General features: G+C 35.6%; 1 protein-coding gene across 1 annotated transcript in view; it reads left to right on the forward strand.

Moving 5' to 3' along the window:
- KDM4C (lysine (K)-specific demethylase 4C) overlaps positions 1 to 23,670 on the forward strand; it is a 271,840-nt gene that overhangs the window by 225,969 nt on the left and 22,201 nt on the right. The window contains exons 18-19 of the mRNA XM_010586055.1: positions 15,871 to 16,056; positions 23,006 to 23,176. Coding sequence (XP_010584357.1) covers positions 15,871 to 16,056; positions 23,006 to 23,176 — 357 coding nt within the window. The remainder of the gene's footprint in view (positions 1 to 15,870; positions 16,057 to 23,005; positions 23,177 to 23,670) is intronic.

A 23,670-nucleotide genomic window follows, 5' to 3' on the forward strand; every position in this document is an offset into this window, starting at 1 on the left:
GCTCTAGATCACACAGTGCTTTATATCTAGTATCTCCAGGGCAAAAGGATGTAGAGGGAATTGACGAGAGTTTCCACTTTTACTGAGCATTTGCATCAAGGAATATAGGATTACTGTTTTAAAGAATGAATGAAGATGAATAGAATAAAATTTGTAAATATTTCACTTTAGGAGAAAATAACTTTTCCTTTCCTTTTTGATTGTTTGTGTTCTTAGCCTTTTTCTGACTTACTGATAAACATCTCTAAGAACCTATTGTGATCTTACACTATCTGTTTCTCCAGGCAAACTTCCTCAAAGCTTAAAAACTGGTTGTTAACTATAAGTAAAAGGTGAGTAAAGAAGTAAAATGAGTGAAGTAAAAAAATGAGTATTTCTGAGTGAAGTGGTGAAAGCAATAAAACCTATACTTTGAATTCTAAATATAACAAAGATTCTGTGTCCTTTCCCTTTTTCAGATTCTTTGCTTTGTTCTGCTAGATATAGTTCTGTAAAAAGTTAAAACCCAACTGTTTTAAAGTGTGATTTACTAATGTGGCCTCCTCACCACTGAAGCTGCTATTTGTACTGAGGTTATAAATGAAAGGTGAACCATCCTTAAGCAGATTTATGTCTACCCCATCTGTGTGGTGTGGGGAAGTTACAGTTATGTCTATGGACTTGATGGATCTACAGGATTTCTCACGAATCAGAGAGGCTCTCTTCACTTTTGCTTCCAGTGATTTGTTTGTCTTTTCTGTGGGGGACAGATGCTCAGTGTTGCCTCCTGTGTGATCTCAGGCTATGGTGAGCTCTCTCAGAAGGGGACGGGATGCTGTCCTAAGGGTGCTGAGCCAAGTACACCATAGAGGAAGATTTGTACTGTGTAGGCCCCCACCAGACAGAAATCACATGGGTTTATTAGTCTTAATATAGCAAAGACCTGTGCAAATAAGTATATGAATTATTCACAGTTACCTAGAAAGCATAGATATCATGAGTGCCTCCATATCATTATATTAGCTGTACTGTACTGTGAGACTTCAGAGACCCAAATACCCATGTCATTCTTTCTCTGGTGCTGAGATGCTATGTTGTGTATAGCAAATCGACAATGTATGGGGTGGGACAATCTTTTGTGTGCTATCTCAGTTCCTGCATAAGCATTTAGAAATGTTTAGAGATCACGCACAAATTACTGGGTCACTAAAAGGGTATTTAGGAGTTAAAGCAATTAAATTATACTTTGAAATATTATACTTATCTGCTCCCATAATTCATCAAGATGCTTAGACGTATGAATGACATGTCCAAATCAGTGTCAGAAGTTCAGGTCAGATTATAGTTTAATAAATGGTTTAATTGAATTCTGGACAAGTTTTGAAAAATCTTTTCTATGGCAGGCAAGTTTTCAAAAATTCACCAATTACTTGGCAGTGCTGTATTAGCAAATTGTTGTTATATTTCTTTCAGGAAATACCAGCTATGGTCTTTTATATGACATGTCTTTAGATTGAGAAGTGTAATTCCTTCCTTCACCTGACTTTTATAATGTATTATGCCATTAAGACACAATGAAGCATCTTTTAATGGTCCATTAACACAAGAGTTGGATGCACTGTGTGGAGAGAAAGAATATCTTCCAGAAGTCTAACTAGTCAAAAAGAAGTTTTGAAAATCAGTATGGAAAGTCAAACTATATGCTAGGTGTTCTTCCTGTTCTGTGACTTTTAAAATGTGTACTTTTCTACATATTGTTGCTGATACAGTATTTGGTAGGGAACTTCAAAAAATTGCCTTTAAAATTAAATCTGTAGTTAGCAGTTTATTTCCCTGTGAATGAGTCCCACATTAAAGAAAAGGTTTGTGATACAAAGAACAGAAGAAAAGAAGCTCTCAAAATTATACCATGGACAACTGGGCCCACGGGCCCATAGGCCCATAGGCCAAGGCTTCATAATTTAATGAAGTTCTGTTTACAGTGAGAGATGATGCTTTTCAGAAAAGAAAAGCATGCAGCCATATGCCAGAGATGCTGAAAATGGTACTTTAAAATTGAACATAGTAGTTTGCATGCGAAATGGCTCCACTTAGACCAAATAGATGGGTCAGTCCTCACACTGGACAGGTAGAACAGGCTTTTAAAAATTTTCTTTTTGTAATAGGTTTTTATTGAACTGGGCATCACAGTGGAAGAGAGTACAGCTTGCCCTTCAGTAGCAGTCCTTGCTAAATACTAACACTAAATAAATCAATTACATGTCCATCAAGGATATGAAGCGTTTCCCACAGCAGGAAATTAGAAATTTAAAAATGTGAAAAATAAAGATGTGAGGAAAAGTCTAACCTCCTTCAAGCCTAATCACTGTGTCTGAAAAGCTGGATAAAGAGGAAGACATACTGGATAAATTAAAAATATAAAAACTAAACATAAAAATTTCCATATGAAGCAAAATTTGAGTTGCATACAGGAAATAGCTGTACAAAACATAATCAAATGTTATCCATAGGTGTTAGTTCTGTTGAAAATAAGTAAGACACACATTTCTTTTTATTCAGATTCTCTTTGAAATGCATTGTTTCACTTTTCCGTTTGCTTTTAGAATAATATGTTACGTTCCAATAAGTAAATAGGATTCAAAACTTCTCTCTATATGGAATTAGAACTGATAGTGAAGAAACAATCAGTTATTACAGACCTTTTTAGTGTTTGGTCATTATTCTGATATAAAAGAATTCCTTGTTCTTGTGTAAATTTCTATACACTCCATGATTTGTGGTAAGATTCCCATATAAGCTTCTCACAGAAGTTTGACATGTACATGTCAGGTATATTTGGTCCTCATATGAGTTTCATACAGTACTAAGCTGCCTTTCTAGGTGTAGCTGTAGAGTGATCTAAGTTCAAAGCAGGAGGAGGAAACCTATCTCTGTTTAAGTTTGTCAGAATCACATTCTTAGGAGCCATTGGAATCTCAGGAACAAAATAAGTCATCTGACTGGCTGTAGATTACTCTGTCCTTTGAGCCATCTCCCTTGCTATGTCTTGGGCTCCAATCCATGGCAATAAGACACTTTGCATTAACTAAATACTTAATCTATTGTATTCTTCATCTTGGATGTGTATGGCATAATTTCTGAGGTATGTGAGGGGAATTATGCCTCATGTTTGAAAAATCTCTATAATCTGAGTCCTTAGGACAAAACAATTTAAATCTGCATGTGTTTAATGCAGTAATAAAAGCCAGTTTTTATTTTCTGAAAACTATGAAGATAAAATCAAAAGCAGTTAAAAACATCTGCTAGTTTAGCTAGTGTTGGGGTGTATGTTTTCTAATGAACAAAAAATGCATTGTGTGTGAAATTTAGCTTAACTGGTAATAATTTGTATAAAAAGGTGCACTGTCTTTCCCCTTTCCCTCCCCTTCATCCTCTCCTCTCATTCCTCTTTCCCCACTTTTCCTGCTTTCACCCCTTTTCTCTTTTTTCTTCCTTTTCTCCCCTTTTTTACTCACCTTTACCCCCGCCTTTTCCCCCTTCTCCCCTCTGCCGCCTTTTTCTCTCTCTTCCTCTGCTTTTTTCTATAAACATGAAAAATTCTCAGTCTCTTCCCATGTCTGAGCAAGATAAATGAACTAATTTAAAATATTTTCCATGCCTCATCTGTCCACTCCACAAGCTGTCAATGAGCTTGGGTTGGGAGCTTTCATGCCAATAGTCCACAGTGAGCAGTTGTATTATTTTGAAATAAGAATGTTGTTTCCATGGCAAACTTGGAATGCTTTGCAACTGTGCTGCAATCCACATACTTTTGGGTTTATGCAAGAAAGATGATACTTTATGAGATTGTTTTTTAAGCAAAAGGTCATTTGCCTACCTGCCTAAGATAAAGCCATCATATTGTTCTTTTTTTTTTTTTTTTAATCTTTTGAGGGAAAGCAACAGGGGGAAAAGATGGAGAAAAAAACCAACTCATTTTAAACATGTTATAATTTCAATTTTTGCTTCTGCATTTTTGATGACAACCATTTTAGCCAGTAAGTATATTAATAACCAGTATATTTCAATTTAGTGGGAGCAATGGTTTCACCGTTTTTGATAACAGCTAACTACTCCAAGACACTGCTTACCCTCTTCTGCAGTGGGATCAGATTATTCTAAATATTTACTTAGTGAAGTTAGTACAGGACTTAGAAATAAGTGAAACATTTAGAAATAACTTACTGTTTCTGAGATACCTCAATCTGATTCATTTTAGATTGTGGAATTTTTTAAACTTCTTGCACTTAATACATTTTAATATGTCTTAAAGAATGTCATAAGTTTTCTGTACTGCCTTATCACTTTTGCCTGTTCAAATGACACTATTTTCTGGTTAGGTATAATGTTAACATCAACTCTGCAAAAAAATAGATTTGGGCTTTTGGCTGAAAGCTTCAGAAATAATCTTTTCTTTGTAAGCTATGCAGTCCCCCAAGCTTTTCAGAACTGAAAAAAAACTTGCTGTGATGCAGAGCATGTTTAAATTCTGTGTGCCTTGACTCCTTCCTAAAATTTTAAAAAAACCCAACCAAACAACCAAAAACCAACCCCAAAACAAGCAAAAAATACCCCATACCCCTCCACCCTGGAATAGCCCTTGATTTCCAGTTATGACTTCTTCAGTTCTTTATATGCCATTCATAGCACCTGGAAATAGCATGACTCACATTTGCTTGATTTACTGTAGGGGTGCCAGGTAGTTCCTGGCCAGTGGCATAACCACGCTGAATGGTTTTAAATATCCTTCTTTTCTAATGGAGTATTCTGTCCACAATAGATTCCCTTCAACAGAGAACAACTTGACAAGCAGCTGTGTCCTCATTCAGTGTACTTCACAAGCACAATATTTTCCCTCCTAGGGGCAAAGTGCATTCACCTACATAATTGGCCATGATCCCTTCTTGCCCAGAGGACATATACTGAAGTCCATTCCCATTTTCTAATCTTCTAAGACAGAAAGCAGCACATTACTGTCATGCTAGTAGGTAAATGAAATTTTGGTATGTGTGCTTGTATTGTCAGAGGTTTCTGTTTGAGTTTTACAAGATTCTTTTTTCTAAACTTTTGAACATGGATGTCTTAAATGCTGTATGATTGGCTCTTTAGTAATTTTGTTTTCTTTGCATGTGTATGCAAATACCTTTTTAGTTTATTGGTATCACCTTACCAACTAGCCATTCTCAGAAGGATAGAGAGTTTATTGGATAAGATATGGTGGTAACTTTGTTTTGATAAAGACTGTCTTTGCATTTTTTCATTTCAGTAAATTGCTTGCAGGATATTGCTAAGAATATAATCCTTTTAATGCTGCATATCAGTGTTCTAATTTTAACAGCTCTCTTATTAAAATGTTAAATTCTCTCTGTGTGTGTTTGTATGTATTCATATGAAGTGTTATAAAGCAATTATAAAATAAACTATATAGAAACAGTGATCTTCTCCGTATTGAGTATAAATAATGATATTACTTTTCAGAGCTGTGGTTTGCATGAAATGACAGCTCGTGAAGGAGTGGAGCCTGAAATGGGCATGCAGTCTCTTAAAGTTCTCTATTCATTGTCTGTTAGGGACTTTTCTGAGTTAGCAATTCTAGATGTCTTCTCTAAGTACTTCGTGTAGTCATGCTCTGTTTTAGTTGGAGATCTGTCTCTTTTGAAATCTGAAAAGTCTGCCACTAGAATTTGTCTTGATTGGTTTTGCAGAAAAAGACCTGGGGATCATGGTGGATAAATTAAATGAATGAGAAGTATGCCCTTGCAGCAAAGAGGGCCAGCTGCATCCTGGGCTTGATTTGTAAGACTGTAGATAGCAGGCCCAGGGAACTGATCCATCCTTCCCGTTTCTTTGGTACTTGTAAGGCTGCACCTGGTGTCCCCACTATTGACATACAGCAGCAGGTCCAATGAAAAGCCACTGAGATGGTCAGGGCTGGAGCACAGGATGTACGCAGAGAGACTGAAGAAACTGGGTCTGTTCAGCCTGGGAAAGAGACACCTTTCTGCAGAGATCTTACTGCTTTTTATAACTAGGTAATCAGAGGATAAAGGGAAGATGGAGATGGATGCTTTCTGGAAGTGCATGGTGATGGCTTGAGAGGCAAAGAACACAAATCAGAACATGGTGAATTCCAGTGTTGTGTAAAGAAAGGGGTTTCTTACTATGAAAGCTAGTAGTCAAACACTTGAACAGGTGTCCAGCAAAGTTGAGGGTTCTTTGTCCTTGGAGATGTTCAAAACTCAGCTGGACAGGCCTTGTGCAACCTGATTTAGGTCTGCTTTAGGTCTGCTTTGGCAAGGTGTTGGACTACATGACCTCTGGAGGTCCCCTCCAACATCCATTATTCTTTGACTCTATGGAAATAGTTTAGCTCTCATTTTGTGCAGTTGTTTTGTCTCTGCACTATGTGCTTGGGCTAAGAAATGTTGTTGTGACTGGATGACTGGAGTGCAGAAAAGAATCTGAAGATTACTGTTGCCTTTAATTTCCAGTAATGCCTATAGGAATCGACTGGAAAAAGTGCAGTTACAATATAATACTGGGACCTCTAACCACCATATCTGGTTGAGGCTGCAGCAGTGAGGCAGCGAACTGATCCTCATCACCTTTTTAGCCTAAATGGCCTTTCACAACTTGTCAGGCATTTTAGCTTTTGTGTAAATGGTGAATCTATTCAAATTGGTCTATGCAAATCCGAAGCAAAGTTTTAATAAAAATGTTTTCTTCCTGGAGAACAAAGAAAAGGAGATTCATTCCAGCCTCACATATTTATCATCCTGGAATTTTGCCCTTCCAATACTAGTATCAACCATTTCTTCTTGTTCATTCCAGGATGACTGAAAGATGCACTGAATACAGGCATGATGCTTCTATAAAATTAAACTTTTTAAGGCTGTGTGTTTAATTGTTCATATGGTACAATGAAGAAACTAAAAGGTGAAAATTATGGGGGAAAAAAAACCAAAAGAAGACATGCAACATTTCAAAGCTACAGAGGAGGAAGCATTGGCAAAAAGATTTGTTTTGTCCTGTAATAAAAACACATTTGAAAAAAGTATGTATGAATACATAAGAACTAGAGTTAAGCTAAAATCATGAGAGTCTCCTTACAAAGTGAAGGGTCACAGTTACATATTAATATTTCAGAAGGGAGGTAGATATGAAGTGGGCAAAAGAAGAGTTAGGATGACTGAATTCTCAGTGTCACCTGGTATATATGAATCTGGAAGGAAGTGGGGGGGTATTCTTGTGTTCAGTGACTATGTGCTAGCAGCATATTCATTATATATGTAGTGATTCTTCTTTTTGAAGGAGATCTTGGTGATTGAATATTTTCCTTTTAGTATTTATTGATAATAAGACTTTGAGGAGATAGTAGAGATATGTGTATGTGGTATTTTTATCAGTAGATCTCTAGGGTAGGATTACAGACCTCTCAAGTGCTTTCTGGGTATCTCCAACAGCATAGAAAACTAATGGTACTGCTGTAGCCTGAAAATAGAGTAGGGACTTAACTGCAGTGCTTGGTGTTGAAATCTAATTACAAATATTGAGGACTTCAAGAATACTGAAAATAAATACATGGCAGTTTACTTCCCTAGATATGGCATAGTTGTAGGTATAGCGGTGGTGACTACCGGTGTACAGGCAACAGCTGGAGCTCTAATGAGCTCTTTTATTTTTTCCTTTTTGCCTCATGACACTCACCTTTTACAAGTTAAGGAGATTACATAGTGTATCACAGGAACATAAACCTTTTCAGGCACTTTCTAAAATAAGAACTTCTTCACCAAGTGTTTTGTTTTCTATGATTGTTTTTCTTTCTCTTTTAACCTACAGTGTAAGGACTTTTTCATTACAATCACACAATCTGTGCTTCAGAATAGCTAAGTGGTTTTTTTTAACTGTACACTGTGTGTTCGTCTTTCATTTGCTATGAGTTAAAAAGCTATTGGTACCTTAGAAGTTTCACTGAAATAGTAGATGTATACTGCATTTATACATAATTTTGCAAGTCCTGATAATATTTTATCAGCTCTTAAAACTGTATATTAAACAATATGTATATTTGTTGCCATTTCAAGATCTTTTCATGTTTAATTCAAAATTAAACAACATGACTTGCAAGTTCACTCATTGAGAATAGACCCCAACTTACATTATTTCAGAGTTATTAGAAAATAAGATTACTGTTTCTAATTGCTACTGATGCATAAGTGTTATGTTTACTTCTCTGCTGGAATATATGACTAAGAGAATTTCACCTACATCTAGATAATGTCTGCCGTCTTTAGTTTGCCATAGCCCCATGCTATAGGCAGACTTACTGAGTAGTAGGAAATTACAAATAATTTTCTACAAGCACTGTTTCCCCCCCTCCCTGAGGTACTGGTTGTTATGTTTGAAGTCCCAGAGGGATGCAAAATAGTCTTTTGATACTTTAACTAACAACATTATTAGTTAATTTTATATAATTGTCTAAACATGTTGAACAAAGAAGTGGAATAGATGATCTAAGAAACTCTTTTTCTTCACATGTTCTGATTCTCAGGTCTGTTAGTTTCAGAGCTGAAATATTCAGCTTTGTTTAGATTAATCAGGAATAAAAGGAAACATAAACTGAAAAAAAGTAATGAGCTCATTTCCATAGAAACATGCTATGCTCTCTGCCAAAATTAAGTGCTGACTTTGTATTCTGAAAGATGGTTGTGCAGACAACATGCGCTCACTGATCTGCAGATAATGTGTCAAATGTCTTCATAGTATGCATCTTCTGATTGTGTTGTGTGTTGTTAACAAATCTTTGTGCCAGTACCTTTCTACCAACTTTTGCAGTATGACTAGACTGTAATCTTTTCTCACTTCTAATCCATGTTATGGCTTTGGACTGGAGAAAGAAAAGATTAGTTTCACTGTGCATTTTATACTATATGTCTCAAGTTATAACAGTTGATAAGCTGATGAAGCTCCTTCTCTCAATATTCTCTGTGAAATCGTTGCTCTGGTAAAATCTATGGGTATTTTACTGTTGGTCACAGCAGGACCAACATTTCATATCTAGAGTGTGATCATACACCACAGCAATATTGCTTGTCTGGTATTATCAATTCTGATGGAAAGCAGATTCATTACAAAATGCAGAGGTGCTAAAGCAGATCTTGAAGAAAAAACACCTCAAGATTTTACATTAATTTCCTAAACTTTACAATGGTGTCTCTGTCTTAGTGTTTATTTCCGGTGATACCTAGAAGGCCAAAAATGCCACATATTTAAAAGAGGATGAGAATATACAATTCAGTTACTGACTAGTAGTTAATAACCATATGCAGCAGTAGAAGAAGAGCTCTTATGGGTTGATTTTTAGTAGTATTTGGAAATATAATAATTTTTGGAGGCTCTCTTAAAATAGCTTCTTTAAGCTTCTTCCCATAAATCATTCTTCTTGCCAAGGCATAGAAGTAGTTTTGGGAGAAATCAATACTCCCAAATTGTTTCCTAAAATCCAGCCTCAGCTTTCTGCTGCAACCTCAGGTTGTGCTTATTTTCATAAATCTTTGCATGAGAAAGCAGTGTTACTGTTTTTAATTCATAATCCTGTTAGGGACTGGAATTTTGTTTTGTAATTATTACTGCTTTTGAGGGAAGTAATATCAAATTCTTTATATAAGGAAGCATAAAAATTATTATGAAAGCTATCAGTGGGCTTTCTTCTGCAAAACACTGGCATCCAGTTTCCTCAGACTCGTTCTTTAAAATCCATTCTGTTTATATATTTGCAATCTATTAATATTAAAGAGCTATTCCACGATTAGAAAATCCATTTGCATCAGACTATTTTTCATTTTGGGGGCAAAAAGAGGTCATTTCACCATCTAGAAAATTGCACTACATTTTTCTGTCCTATATTCTTAATCTCCAGTTATATAAACAATTTTATTTATTCTCCAATTCATTTTGCATCTGAATCTCTGATTAAGATTGGTCCTCGGCTACTTCCCCCATTGTCTCTGCTTTGCACTAATATCTAGCAAGCATTAAGTCAAAATGACATTCTTTCTAGCTATCTAGGTTGTTGAATTTGCTTTAGCTGGTAGGAACAGCTGTAGTTTCAGGCTACTGCAACACTGTCAGTTGGGCATTGAATTAGCATGATTGTATTTCAGTAAATGTGTTCATAGTATGTCAAGCTTGTTAATTTCACAAGAAGCAAGCTTACGTACCTAACTACGAGGTTCATCCAGACAGAGAGCTGTTTAGATTCTATCCTCTGCAGGAGTGGTTCAAGATTGGTTCCATTCTATACAATTCCTTCATTTTACAAACTTCTGAAAGTCAGACCTCAGAGAGGGGTAGCAGGGAGAGTGAAATCTCAGTCTTCACAACCGGTGATTGTTGTCTCATCTCATAATTTTGATGCGCTTTTCCTTTGGTCACTTTCAGTGATTTTTAGTTAGAAGCTAGGGAGGGAAAGAATTGCCAGTATGGGTCAGACACAGCAGAGTTCAATTTACTACTTACATCTAATACACAGCTTGGTATGTAGCTCAGCTAAGGTTCCTAAAGTCTATGCAAAGCAGATAGTTTGCTTTGCTTTTATTCTGTGTATGTTGCTTTTATTAATCAAATACGGTAGATTAACTATTTGACTTATGTTTTCACAGATGAAGGAGCTTTTTCTCATATCTCTGAATGGGGCCATGCTGCCTGATACAGTTATGCAAACTGTGAATTTGCTTGTACACTTGATTTTTATTTGTGCATATGTGTACTTTTCAAAATTCTTGCCTAAGTTTGAGACTCATTGTAAAGCTGAGGTACATCTGCATCATCCCTTTCAGTGTTGTACTTATACAAAGGACACAGCATCTTACCAATAATAGGAGACATTTCATTATTTGTCAACCTTGATTCTTTTCATGCTTTCTGAAAGAAGACTGATTTTCAGAATTTTTCTGGTATTCCGTAAGCACAGGGAGATATAGGATTATGTTTTCCTGCATGTACAGTAACTTTTTTTTGCCCTGTTCATTTCCCTGATCTTAATCTTTTTTATACCTGAAGAGTGTAAGAGTGTAGCACAAAAGATTAATGTGTGTTTGGAGTTAACTGATGTAACAGCTACCTTCCATGTATTTGTCAGTGAGATGGTTTCATCTCATGGTTAAAACCCAGGAAGTATTTTCACTTTCTTCATGTGACTTGAAGTCTTCATCCACATAATTACATATGGCCAAGCAGTATTCCTTTTATATAAGAGTAAATATGAAGTAATTTCACTTTTCATCAGTATTACAGTAATTTTACACTAGCATGATGGAAATAAGAATATAGTCAATAGTAATTCAACAGCTTTTTTTTTTTTTTAATACTTTCAAGTTGCAACTCTGAAAAGTACTGTGAAAAATAAATTTTCTTAAAATATGTCAGTTTGTCTAATACGTTCATGTTAGAACATATTAGAGGAGGGATGAAGTTCTGCTCTAATTTCTGTGGATTTGGCCATCCCACTTACTGTGCTACATTTTCAGTTTTCCTGACTGCACTTTCAGCTTCCCTTCCAGCATCTCTCACTGTGCTCATGTTGCTCTTATTTTTCTCAGCTTCTCCACTTCTGAAAGGTGATAAGCCTTAAAATAGAACAATTGTACATATGTATAGTTGTAAGTGCATCTTCTGGGGAAGCATTATTCATGTAATGCAGTGTTTTAGATTTCTGCATCTCCCAAGTTTCTTACCTTAGTAAGATGCCAAAGAAACTTACAGCCATGTTGTAATGTTTGCATATTTGCTGCCTTGCACAAGTGCAGCCAATAATTTAAAGGGATCAGCATTTCCTGCGTAACGTACTTCCTTGAGTTACTGCTAGTTTATCTGCACTTTACTTTTTTATCCCTTTTCTCCATTCCCTACATTTTGTTTGAACTGCATTTTTTGAGTGTTTCGTCAGAACACAAAGCTGTTTGTTTGTTTGTTTTTAAACCCATACGTGTTCTGTACTTCAGTCTTCTTCCATTAAGCTGACCAGTGAATTTGTGTGTATATCTGTGTGAAAAAGCATTCAAAAGGAGCTGTGTATTTGCATGAACTCACTGTCTAGACAATACACATAATAGATTTCAATTGTATTTTCTTTCTGGAATTTTACTTGGTTCTGAATATGTATATATAAAAAAATCCTTAAGCTCCCTCAAGAAACAGTCACTTCACTTATCTGCAAATGGCTTTATGCATGAGAATACAAATGCACAATGAGATATCAGCATATCAGCGAAGTCTCTGGAACATTTGTTTTGATGGTGAAATCATCTTTACCTCTTACTAGTCTTTCAGACCTGATGCTGCTACAGCAGACTGAGCTGAGTTCTGGTCCTTTTAGTGAATTATAGGTCAATTTTTTAACTAAGTTCCACATACCAGATGCTGCTTTTGTTTCTGCTTGTGCAAAGCCATGCAGGCTGTTGGCTTTCAGAGGGTGGATATAAAGGCAGAACTTGAAGAGTATTTCACATTCAGAATGATGTGTGAACTAGAACCCTGCATGACCAATGAGCTAGCACTTACTTCAGTCACAAACTGAATGCCAGAAGCCATTGAAACTATGGAATTATATAACAGAATTTCTGCAGATTTTCTTCAGAATATGGAAATTAATAAACAATAGAACAAAATTCTCTGGTAACGTGGGAAGAAGAATTTGATGTGAGTTAATTTGAAACATTTTGAATTATTAACCATATAGTAAAAATAAATCAAAATTATTCTTACTCGTGTTCCCACCATAGGCAGACAAGAGGGCATTTAGCAAAATCAGTGACTAGCAAATTTAGAACAAATGAAAGTAACCACTATTCCAGCAATATGTTTTCAAATGACTGAATTCACTGTTTTGTGTCATTAAATAAAATGTCTGTATCTTAGAATAGCTGAGATAGTTTTGTGATCATCAATAACATTTGCATTTTTGTTAGCCATGATGAGAATTATCAGAAGATAGTTCCTGTATGTGATATAACACAGTTGTCTGTAGATGTTACTGAGGTAATTATTCTATCTAGCATGTTTGTTAATGGTTTTTTGGTGGCAAGATACCAGTTGTCTTGTACTTTGTCTTTTTTAGTATGATGGAGCTTATTTCCCAGACTTAGTTAACCTAGCTCATGTCCCTTCATTTGTTTCATATGGGCCACTTATGTCACTGTTGTGGTTTAACCCCAGCCAGCAACTAAGCACCACGCAGCTGCTCACTCACTCCCCCCCCATCCAGTGGGATGGGGGAGAAAATAGGGAAAAAGAAGTAAAACTCATGGGTTGAGATAAGAACAGTTTAATAGAACAGAAAAGAAGAAACTAATAATGATAATGATAACACTAATAAAATGACAACAGCAATAATAAAAGGATTGGAATGTACAAATAATGCACAACGCAATTGCTCACCACCCACCAATCAACACCCAGCTAGTCCCGGACTGGTGATCCCCCACTGCCCCCAGTTTATATACTAGACATGATGTCCCATGGTATGGAATACCCTGTTGGCCACTTTGGGTCAGGTGCCCTGGCTGTGTCCTGTGCCGACTTCTTGTGCCCCTCCAGCTTTCTCGCTGGCTGGGCATGAGAAGCTGAAAAATCCTTGACTATAGTCTAAACACTACTGAGCAACAACTGAAAACATCAGGGTTATCAACATTCTTCGCATACTGAACTCAAAACGTAGCACCGTACCAGCTACTAGGAAGACAGTTAACTCTATCCCAGCTGAAATCAGGACAGTCGCTTACAAAATAGTGACAATATTTTGACGTGGTCTCCATTTTGGCAAAAGGGAAAAAAATGGTATGTCTTGACACAGGTAAGGCTGTTGACATGATGTTTTAATATATGAAGTGGGGAAATACAGGCTACTCAATCACCATTATATTAAATACACAACCAATGAAAACCAGACTAGAAAAAATGAAAAGGGGCTTAGGAACAGCCTTCAGCTGTAGAATTATGCAAATGCTTGAGATAAAGAAAAAATTTTCTAACTTTATTTATCCACTTTAACAGGTTATCTGAGGATGTTGTAGAAACCGTTTCATGGACATGTTAGATTAGCCATGTTCCAAAGACTGTCTAAGTATATATTTAGTCCAGCTTCAAAGTAGGGAGCTAGGTTAAATATTTGGAATTCCTGTCTAGCCCTACACTTCTGTGGGTCTATTCTTTTTATTTTTGAGTCTTGCTGTTACTTTTTGCAGAATTGTGCATAGGTTTTTTGATATACCTTTTTTAGGAGGATCAGGTTAATTTTCAGAGCAGTGTATGGAATTTGAAATTAAACTTTTAAATAGCTGTCCATCTATCAGTTTTTTTACTATAGCACCAGAACAGATCATCTTCATATTAACGTAAAAAAGGCAAAAATGGTATCTATTATCATATTACTAAGTTATCTTGTAATTCATAAATGCTGGTTCTTTTGCGATGCATATTGCAAGGTATCAGATGTAATCAGTGAAGCACAAATAACTTTTCAGTCCTTGAGGTACTTCTACAAGTCAATGGAGTTGGGGTTTTTGCACTAAAGGGTAAAGAAGTTTGGCAGAAAATAAACCCCCTTGCATTCCAGCTTGTCCACAGGTATCAGAGAGGCTGGAGGCAGCTAGGCTTAGATTCTGAGTGATGCCTAATTCAGTGCTATAAGTCTGGTTGTGTTCAGTGTATTGAACTATCACGATTTCAGATGCACTAATAGTGCACTGTACTTTCAATTTAGTCACATTCTATGAACTATTATGGCCAGACTTAAGGAGTTTGGTCATGTTCGATGAACTATCACGGCTAGATTTTAATGAATAGTACAGTTTATTAAAGCAACAGGAGTACAGTTTCTTTTGGATTGCCAGTTATAAATACGCTGTCTGCAAAGCACTTGCAAATAATAACTGTTGACTACAAGCACACTAAATTATGAAAGAAACTCTCTAGAGATTTCTAAGTTTCCAGGGCAAGCAGTCAGTATAACTGAAGGTTCAAATCTTACCCAATAGGCATCCCCATGGGGAGCAAGAGAGATTCAGCCTGTCGACTGATCCCAGAAGTCAGCATGTACTCCCGACTTGTCTATGATGGTATCTTCCCTAGCATTCCTCCTCTCTTAAGCCCTTTTATATTTTCTTATTTTTAGGTGGAGCTTAAGTGACTCTAGTCATACATACCTTTATTATGATTGGTGTAAAATCTCCTTGCTTTACTTTTAAAGGTATACACTAGAAAAAATTCAGAGCGCATGCTCAGTGACGGGTGGTTGAACCTTGGAGGCAGGTAGCTTTTGGGATGGAGGTGTGTTTCGGTATTATAATGAGAATGAGCAAATCTCACCTAGAGAACATGATTTAGCATGTCACTATTCCAGTCACCTAGAGAACATGATTTAGCATGTCACTATTCCAGAACTGGGCACTTATGATATAAATCAGAAGTAAGACAATAGCGTTGACAGAACCCTCATATTTCACCTCCTTGCTTCAGTAGATTCCATGCAAGGACCTTCCATTCTTGTTCCAGTAGTTCCAGTTCCCCATCCCTGCAGGGATATCATAGAGCCTGGCCATGGTGCTTCCACTCTGCTCCACCCTCTGTATTGTTTCTCAGAGTCAGCATACCAAGCTCCCCTGGTGTTGCTAACATCTAAGGTTGCAGGTTATGTTGCTTAGGGAATTATTATGGAACAGATTTTGTATATATTCACTGCATTCCACCCTGGACATTTACATTTTCTTAAGAGGGGCACATATCAATAAGTGACCTCCAGCAATCATTCCACAGGGGTGGTATGGTAAATATTCTGTTTATTTTGCTTTACAGAAATGTATCTTCTGCAGACAGAGAATTAAGAAAATGTCTGGTGCCTGCATTCAGTGTTCATATGGACGCTGCCCAGCATCCTTCCATGTTACCTGTGCCCATGCTGCAGGAGTGCGGATGGAACCTGATGACTGGCCATATGTTGTCTACATCACATGTTTCAGGCACAAGATCAACCAAAATATGGTAAGGAATTTGTTTCCTTATTTGTTAAGAAATGGAATTGCAGAATTAAAGTATGTTTCCAGAGAAAATGGAAGAAAGGATCCACACTATGTATTGTAATGGCTCCATTTATGATATTTCCATACATAGAAAACTACATCTTGAAGGTTTTTCCTTATGCCATTACCTGGGAGAAGCGATACTTAATATGCCTAACACATTTTTGCATTAGAGTCATTGCTGAATGTATTGTTTTGACAGCCGGAACAAATCTTTGAATTCTCTGTTTTGTTGACCTGGAGTGTATTACGAATACCCAGCTCACAGTATCTTGCAAATACTCACTGTGAGATGAAGGATATGGTGTATATGCAAGTTCTTTGTTCTGCAGCCAAACAGTGTCTTGCAAATATCCAATTATAATTACTCTGTCATCTGGCAAAGTAACACTGGTATGTCATGAAAATTCATGTTATTACTGTGCCTTTTTATGTCTAGTCTGTGCTGGGAGGAACCTTTAATTTTAGATTAGACACTTGAAGATTTAGTTTAATGTCTTTTATTCGAATGAATTGTTACTATCTCAGTTAAGAGAGAACCCTTGCTATTTATCTTGGGCTTTTAAAACTGTGGTAAGGAATATGGTAAGGAATTTGTTTCCTTATTTGTTAAGAAATGGAATTGCAGAATTAAAGTATGTTTCCAGAGAAAATGGAAGAAAGGATCCACACTATGTATTGTAATGGCTCCATTTATGATTTTTCCATACATAGAAAACTACATCTTGAAGGTTTTGTTTCCTAGCAAACTAGAAGGACTTCACATAGTCTTATTAAGGAAATACCTTAAGTTAGTCAAGTTGAGAATTCACAATTTTCAAACTTTCTATGTCCTTTATATATTAGAAGTGAAAAAAAAATCCCAAACCATGTAATGCCTGTATAATATATGTCTGTCTTTCAAGAAGTTGTGAGTGAATCCTTTGTCTTAATGACAAGTCTACTGAAGAGTAAGATTTTCTTTCAAGTGTAGTAAAATGTAGTGCCTCCCAACTAGAGTAATCAGTCCTGAGTATTCAATCTGCTGGTGGTTCTTAAAAGGGGAAACAAATTGTGTGTCCCTGTTTAAAACTTCCATGGAACTGTTAAGCCTTTTAAAGACTTTTGTTTTCCAAAATGAATTAACATGTGAAACCAGTACACATCATGTGATTTTAGTTTCTTCAAACATTTTTCAAGAAAATGAGTTTGTTTTGAAAAACAAAGAAACAAACTTAAACCTCTATCTGTACAGGCAACTTAAGATACTTTTCTTGGCTTTCTTGGAAAATATTATCATTAGTTGAAAATTACTGGGTTAAAATCATGGCCAGTAAAAATAGGGCTGTTCTTCCCAAATATTTTCCGGTATTTGTTTGGGACAAGTCTTTATACTCTAGGTAGTGAGATTTGCATCAGTAGCTGGGAAATCATTCCCTGATCAAATAGGACTTTCTGCATACTTTCTTTTATTCCCTCTTCATGTGTATATTGCAGCCACTTCCTCAGCTCCTTAATTTTTCCACCTTCCTCTAATATATCTGTCTCTGATGCTGGAGTCCCCTTATGCTGTTAAACAATGCATGTGATTTTCTTCACCTTATTCTCTTCTATGATACTAAATGGTAAATGTTCTGAAGTTTCAGATTATTTCTTCTAAGTTTATAGAGCACTTAATGTAGCAGTGTTTCTGTCCTAAACAGACCTTTTTTCTGGCATTTGTGTTCATGTTGGTTATTAATAGAAATACCTGCAAAATAGTAATGAAAACCAGGTAGGTTGTTTAAGCAGAATTTATACTTTCAATCTAATATAAAACACTGCAGACTTCAGCACTCAACTTTCTTAGTGTACACTTTCTCTGGAAAAGAAAAGAAGTTATTAAATAGCTATTATTTTGAATGGTAAGAAACAAAACACATGCTCATCTGAAAAAAACACAATAGTAATAAAGTGACATGGAAACCCATAAAATCCATTTTGTCTTAGTGATTTTCTTGACCTATATTAGGTAGTGTCAAAGGAAAAAAAAACCACCAACTACAAAGAAACAGGATTTTGTGTGGCTACTATTTAAAAGGTGGTATGAAGGATGCTCAAAGTAGTTTGGAATGAGACTATCACATCCTTTCCTGAAACTCAGCAACAACCTTTTTGAAAAAATCCTGTCTTATTAACTTATTTCCTGTGGCTCAAATCAAAATCAGATTTGCAGAAGAGAAAGAAAAATTTTACTTCTGTGTTTTTCATTGGGCCAAAACTTGGAAAGATCACATATTTTGTTAAAGAAACTTTTTTTCTGTGAAATTCTTAACTCCTGAGACAAAGGAAATTGCCGTATGTTTGTATATGCTTCGTTTTATACTCTGTCTTTTGGATAATTAATCTAATCACATCTTTAAGCCCTTGGAAGTTTTTTCACCATTGGTTTTCTTGTTACACTTTTCTTAGCTATTAGCTATTCCTTCATGCAGAAATTATATTGCTCTTCACCATTAGGCATAGCAATGTATCTTACTTCTAATGAACTTCTTTTGTTTGTCTGTTGTTTTAACTTCTTTGCTTGAAAGCACAACAGAGGAATCATTCAGACTGAAATATACTCACTGGAAATTTTTACAGGAATAAAACAGATTGTCTTGTCAGCAAGAAAAATAATTTCTTCTGGTATTTAGCAGTTGAAAACATTGTACATCAAGCAAGGACACTATTGGTTCTCATTTCAAGGAAGCAAAATAAAAAAATGTTTTTTCACTCATATAGGCTCTAGATATTCAGCCTAAATGCTCAGTGAATAACTGTGATTGCTACTTTCTTCAAATTTAAAAAAAATACCAAACAAAAAACCTACCTATGTACAGATAAATGTGTATTATTACTGGTATTAGTGTATCTCTTCACCTCAGGCAAGGGCTTATTGCAGTGATGAGGTGGAGTATGTATCCAAATTATTTATTGCTTTGATCTCAAGCAAATTGTGTCCAAAGTATTCATCAATATACTTTCACAAGTCTTTTTTTCTGGGGATCAGATTCTGTATCGTCTCCAGGATTTTTTCCTAGAGTACTATTTTAATGTCAACCATGGAAAACACTGGCAGGTCTTCGGATGAAAAATCATCAAAAAGACAGTAAAAAGGCAAAGCATACTCCTTGCATCTGTATAGTGCTGCCAAATGAAGTAAATATACAAATACTAAGAACTGGAGTTTTAAATGTTGATATGACTTTTCAAAAATCTGGTCTTTGGAGGTCCATGGAGTCAAAACTAAGCATGCCTCATATTTGCTGAAGGTACAGCTTTGGAAATAACACAAAAATTTGCTAGCAGAAAAGTTGTTTTATACAGAATGATTTTGGTTATTCCTGTTGCAGCCTATATTATTCTGTTATGTAAATTGGAGTGTCAATATGCAAGGAAGGCTCTGTGATTTACTACTTACAGAGAGTAGGTCATGTTTTTTTCATTTTTCCTCTTTGACCGTGCTTGTCTCTGGGCATGAAACATATCCCTCACACTTTTTTGTCATCAAACTGCAAGAACACGTGGAAGTACAGTTGAGAATAGGTGCTGCAGATGGATTTGTTATGATTAAAAGAGCTCTTTCATACGCAAGGAAATGAGAAAAAGAAGTTGTATGCAACTATACTAACAGGAAAAACAACCCCAGAGGATCCATACAAAGTTAGCAAAGACAGCACTGAGGGTCAGACAAAGCTAGCTGGAGGCAAACATATGTTCACAGGTGATGTTTCATTTGGAAAGCGTGATCAGAAGAGGCCATCTAGGCAGCCCCAGTTACATGCATTTTGAAAGGCTGTCTTTAGAAGGGGCAAAGATAGGAGTTGCAAAAACCTACTGTTGCTGCTTTTTGAGCTATTTCAAATTATCTTCTGCTATTATCAGCCAGTTCTTGCCTCTGTAGCAGACAGGGAACAAAGGGATGCTGTCAAATGGAAGCTGCAGATCCTTTTTCTGTTGAATACCTGAGTAATGCAATGTCATTGTTTGCCACTGTCTGCTAACTACTGTCAGCTCCTTAACATTTCAGAGAGACTAAGGCATGCCTTTAGGAAGGACATATTATTCAAAAATCATGAGCTGGCATATTTTTGAAATGTCATGCATCATTGCTATGCCTAAATTTAAGTTCCAAGGAGTAGGCTTAAAATGATTAAATGAGAGTTATGTTCCTATATCAAAAAAGCCTCAGAATTTTGAAGATCCCCCATTAAAAACTGTAGTCAGAGAAAGTTTCTAGATATTTAGATATACATCAGATGCCTATTTCATGATAGTTATTATGATTTCATATACATACAGTTTATATATTTTATTTAACAAGATTTTTGTGTCCTGCCATACAGAAAATGAAGGAGAAAGTAATTTTTTCTCTTATCTTTTTGAAGTTTGCACACAGAAAGGGAGGTTAACTTTTTTTTCTTTGTATCTGGTTGTTTTCTGTATTTCTGCCACTATCTTAGTTCATCCTTGGCTTAGGTACTGTTAAAGAAAATCATGCTTTTTAAACCACAGCTTTCTCAATAATCTGGTAACAACCACAGCTGTTTCTTTAATCTGATAGACTCCCTTACATAACAAATGTCCTTTCTGATCAAAAATGACATTCTTAACATCCATAAATTCTTAAGATTTTCTGACAGGAAATGTTTTCTGTGACATGCAATCAATTACAGTGTATGTTTGTCAATATTTTTTCTGAGAAATAAATCAAGAATCCTACCAAGATAAAATACTAAAAATGATCTTCTCCTTGAGCATTTCTGTTTTTTATTATTTGTTCAAATGGACAATGACATTTCTTTGAAAATTTTATCATTAAATAAGCCTGTATTGTGTCTTAAAATATACTTTCCCTTCCTTCTTCTCTGAAGAGTTCCATCTTCAGGCTTTAAAAATATTTAAACCTTTTAATAGAGCTGTTTCTCCTTGGGCTTCTGTAATATCAACCTTTTTCTATTATCTCACATAAGTAAATCAACTAATACTCTCCAGTTTACTTTTCATCCCCCGCCCCCCAAATAACTGAATAGACTAAAGTCAAGAATTGAAAGGTAAATTAACATTTATGTTTACATATGTTTCAAGATTGGATAAAAGGTGCTAACTGACATGTTACCACTCCTGTGATTATACCAGTAAATTGTTATTTATGTAGTTAATTCTGCTACTTAGTCTAACTATAGACAGGTAAAATGAGGAAGAAACAATTTTGTTACACATCTAAATGGTTAAAAAATTTATGAGTATGCTTGGAACATTATTTCCAGGTAAACTCGAAAATGCTTTAGACACGTCATTGGGTTTTACTATCTGAGGTGACCTCAGCTAAATCCTCCAAATGCGTATGTCAGGCAGAGCTCTGACACACAGAGATTTAGTTCACTGTCTCCAGAAATGGTACAGAATATCTGTACTTGGTTTGCCCTTTAGTTTGCGGGAGCAGAGAGGTTTAAAAATTCTAAATCCCAGATATTGGTCCAAGAAAGAGGCATGATAGTGACTACAGTCTCTGCAAAAACAGAAGTTTTCAAGTTTAGGGTGGGCTTTTCCTCTTCCCCAAAAGCATTGGCATTACTATTAATGCTTGGAATCTAACAAAAAGAACTGATGCTGTCCTTGGTTCTCCCTTTGATATTAGTGCTAAGAATTCTATACCTGTAGCATTTTCCGGATTTTCACAGACACTTTTAAAATTTATTATATTGATTGAAGAATTCACTATCTTTGAAGGTTTGAAAAGCAGTGCTAGGAAATTGAGTAATTACTTTAACATATGTAATAAAGTATTTTCATGCTGTTTATATAAACTTTTCTAATAAAAAATATTTTATACTTAGTATACATCTGTGTAGTTGCCCCTTGTAGTAGCATCTTCCATTATAACAAAAGTTCAACTGTTCAGATATAGCCAAAGTCACAATAACTCACTTTTGCATAAGGAAATGGACCTCTGTGAGGTAACAAATAGGCAGTCAGGATCATAAGAAAGAAATGCCTTCCCTGTGTTATTAAGATGAGAAGCTCTTGATTTTATTTTTCCTGGTGAGGAGGGTTACTTTTTAAGTGGAAGGTTCATGAGGATAAGTTAGTTAGGAGCTGAGATGTAACAGCTGTATCATGTGAGCTTCTGAGCATTTGCTCACTTACAAGGTTCCATGCTTCTTTTTATTTATAGAATCCATCATGCAGTTATTGATGTAGAATTTTTGCATAGTTTAACAACCCTGCTACTCTTCTGATTGACGTAACTAGCTCTGTGGAATTAAAAGTGAGAAACGAAAAAGAATTATTGTTACTGATTTACTACATAAATAACTGATGAAGAGTGGTCAATGTTGTCTAAAGTTTTAAAGCAAAAGTGCTGCACGGTACAGGTTAAGAAGTTACTTGGATATACTGCTGTAGACAGCTCTGACAAGAACTAGATATGCATTTAGTTATTGTGTCCCATTCAGCAAAATATTAAGCAATTATGTAGATTCATACTGAAATCCAGTACTTAAAAATCCCATCATTTAAAGCAATGCAAGACCACAGTCTGAGTTCATCACATCTTACCTCTTCAATCAAATTCTACAAATTATTCTACAAATAAAATTTACAAATATTGCTAATTGTGTAAGAGTTATTGATCTAATGCAGAATAGTTAGAAGGCATCAGTTGCAAAAATATTTTTGAGTGCTGTGATTTATTATTCTTCAGATGCCATTTGTTTTCTCATAAAATGCAAAAACTTTGTATGTAAAACAAATTTGTGTGATCATGATTGGAAGGAATGATTTTGCAGTTGAAGTTTTTATATTGAGTGGTGAACTGTTATCAATTCTGTTTTGACAGTGACAAATTTCTGATGAGTAAGCTGGTATTTTAAAATGACTTTTTCTTTTAAATTCTTCCTTTTTTCAAGAGAGCTAAAGCACGTAAGAAGGCCATTACAGTTGGGCAGACAGTCATCACAAAACACAGAAATACAAGATACTATAGTTGCAGGGTCATAGGAGTGACATCTCAACTTTTCTATGAAGTCATGTTTGATGATGGCTCTTTCAGTCTGGATACTTTTCCTGAAGACATTGTAGTAAGTACTTTCTCAGATACCTGTCCTTTCTGGTTTTTTGTTGTTGTTTTTTTTGTTTGTTTGTTTGGGGGGTTTTGGTTTTTTGCTTTTGGTTTGTTTGTTGTGGTAGTTTTTTTAAATTAGAGAGTTGGAACCTCTTGAACTACTTCTTTTGACCCTGAGGAGATAAAATCTTAATATTCATTTTGTGTTTGTTACTTTTGCTACCGAGAATGATTATTTTCTAATGGGCTTCCAAACCTTGGTTGTTCTAATTAGTCTTTGCCATTTGATCAAATGAATCAAAAGTAATCTTAGAAAATCTTTTAATTAAGAAATATGTATTTAATAAAAGATATGAAAGAGGGAATTCCATATATCCTTCTGTGTCTCTCAGAGATAACTTGTAAAAATTCCTTGCAGAATAGAAAAATCCTGCTGTACTGGGAAGAATAGCTCTCAAGAATCTAACAACTTGTTTACACCTTCTGATATTTAGTTTGTGAGTTTACATT

Source organism: Haliaeetus leucocephalus, unplaced genomic scaffold (assembly GCF_000737465.1).
Source record: "Haliaeetus leucocephalus isolate CR32 unplaced genomic scaffold, Haliaeetus_leucocephalus-4.0 Scaffold139, whole genome shotgun sequence".
Classification (NCBI taxonomy): Eukaryota; Metazoa; Chordata; class Aves; order Accipitriformes; family Accipitridae; genus Haliaeetus; species Haliaeetus leucocephalus.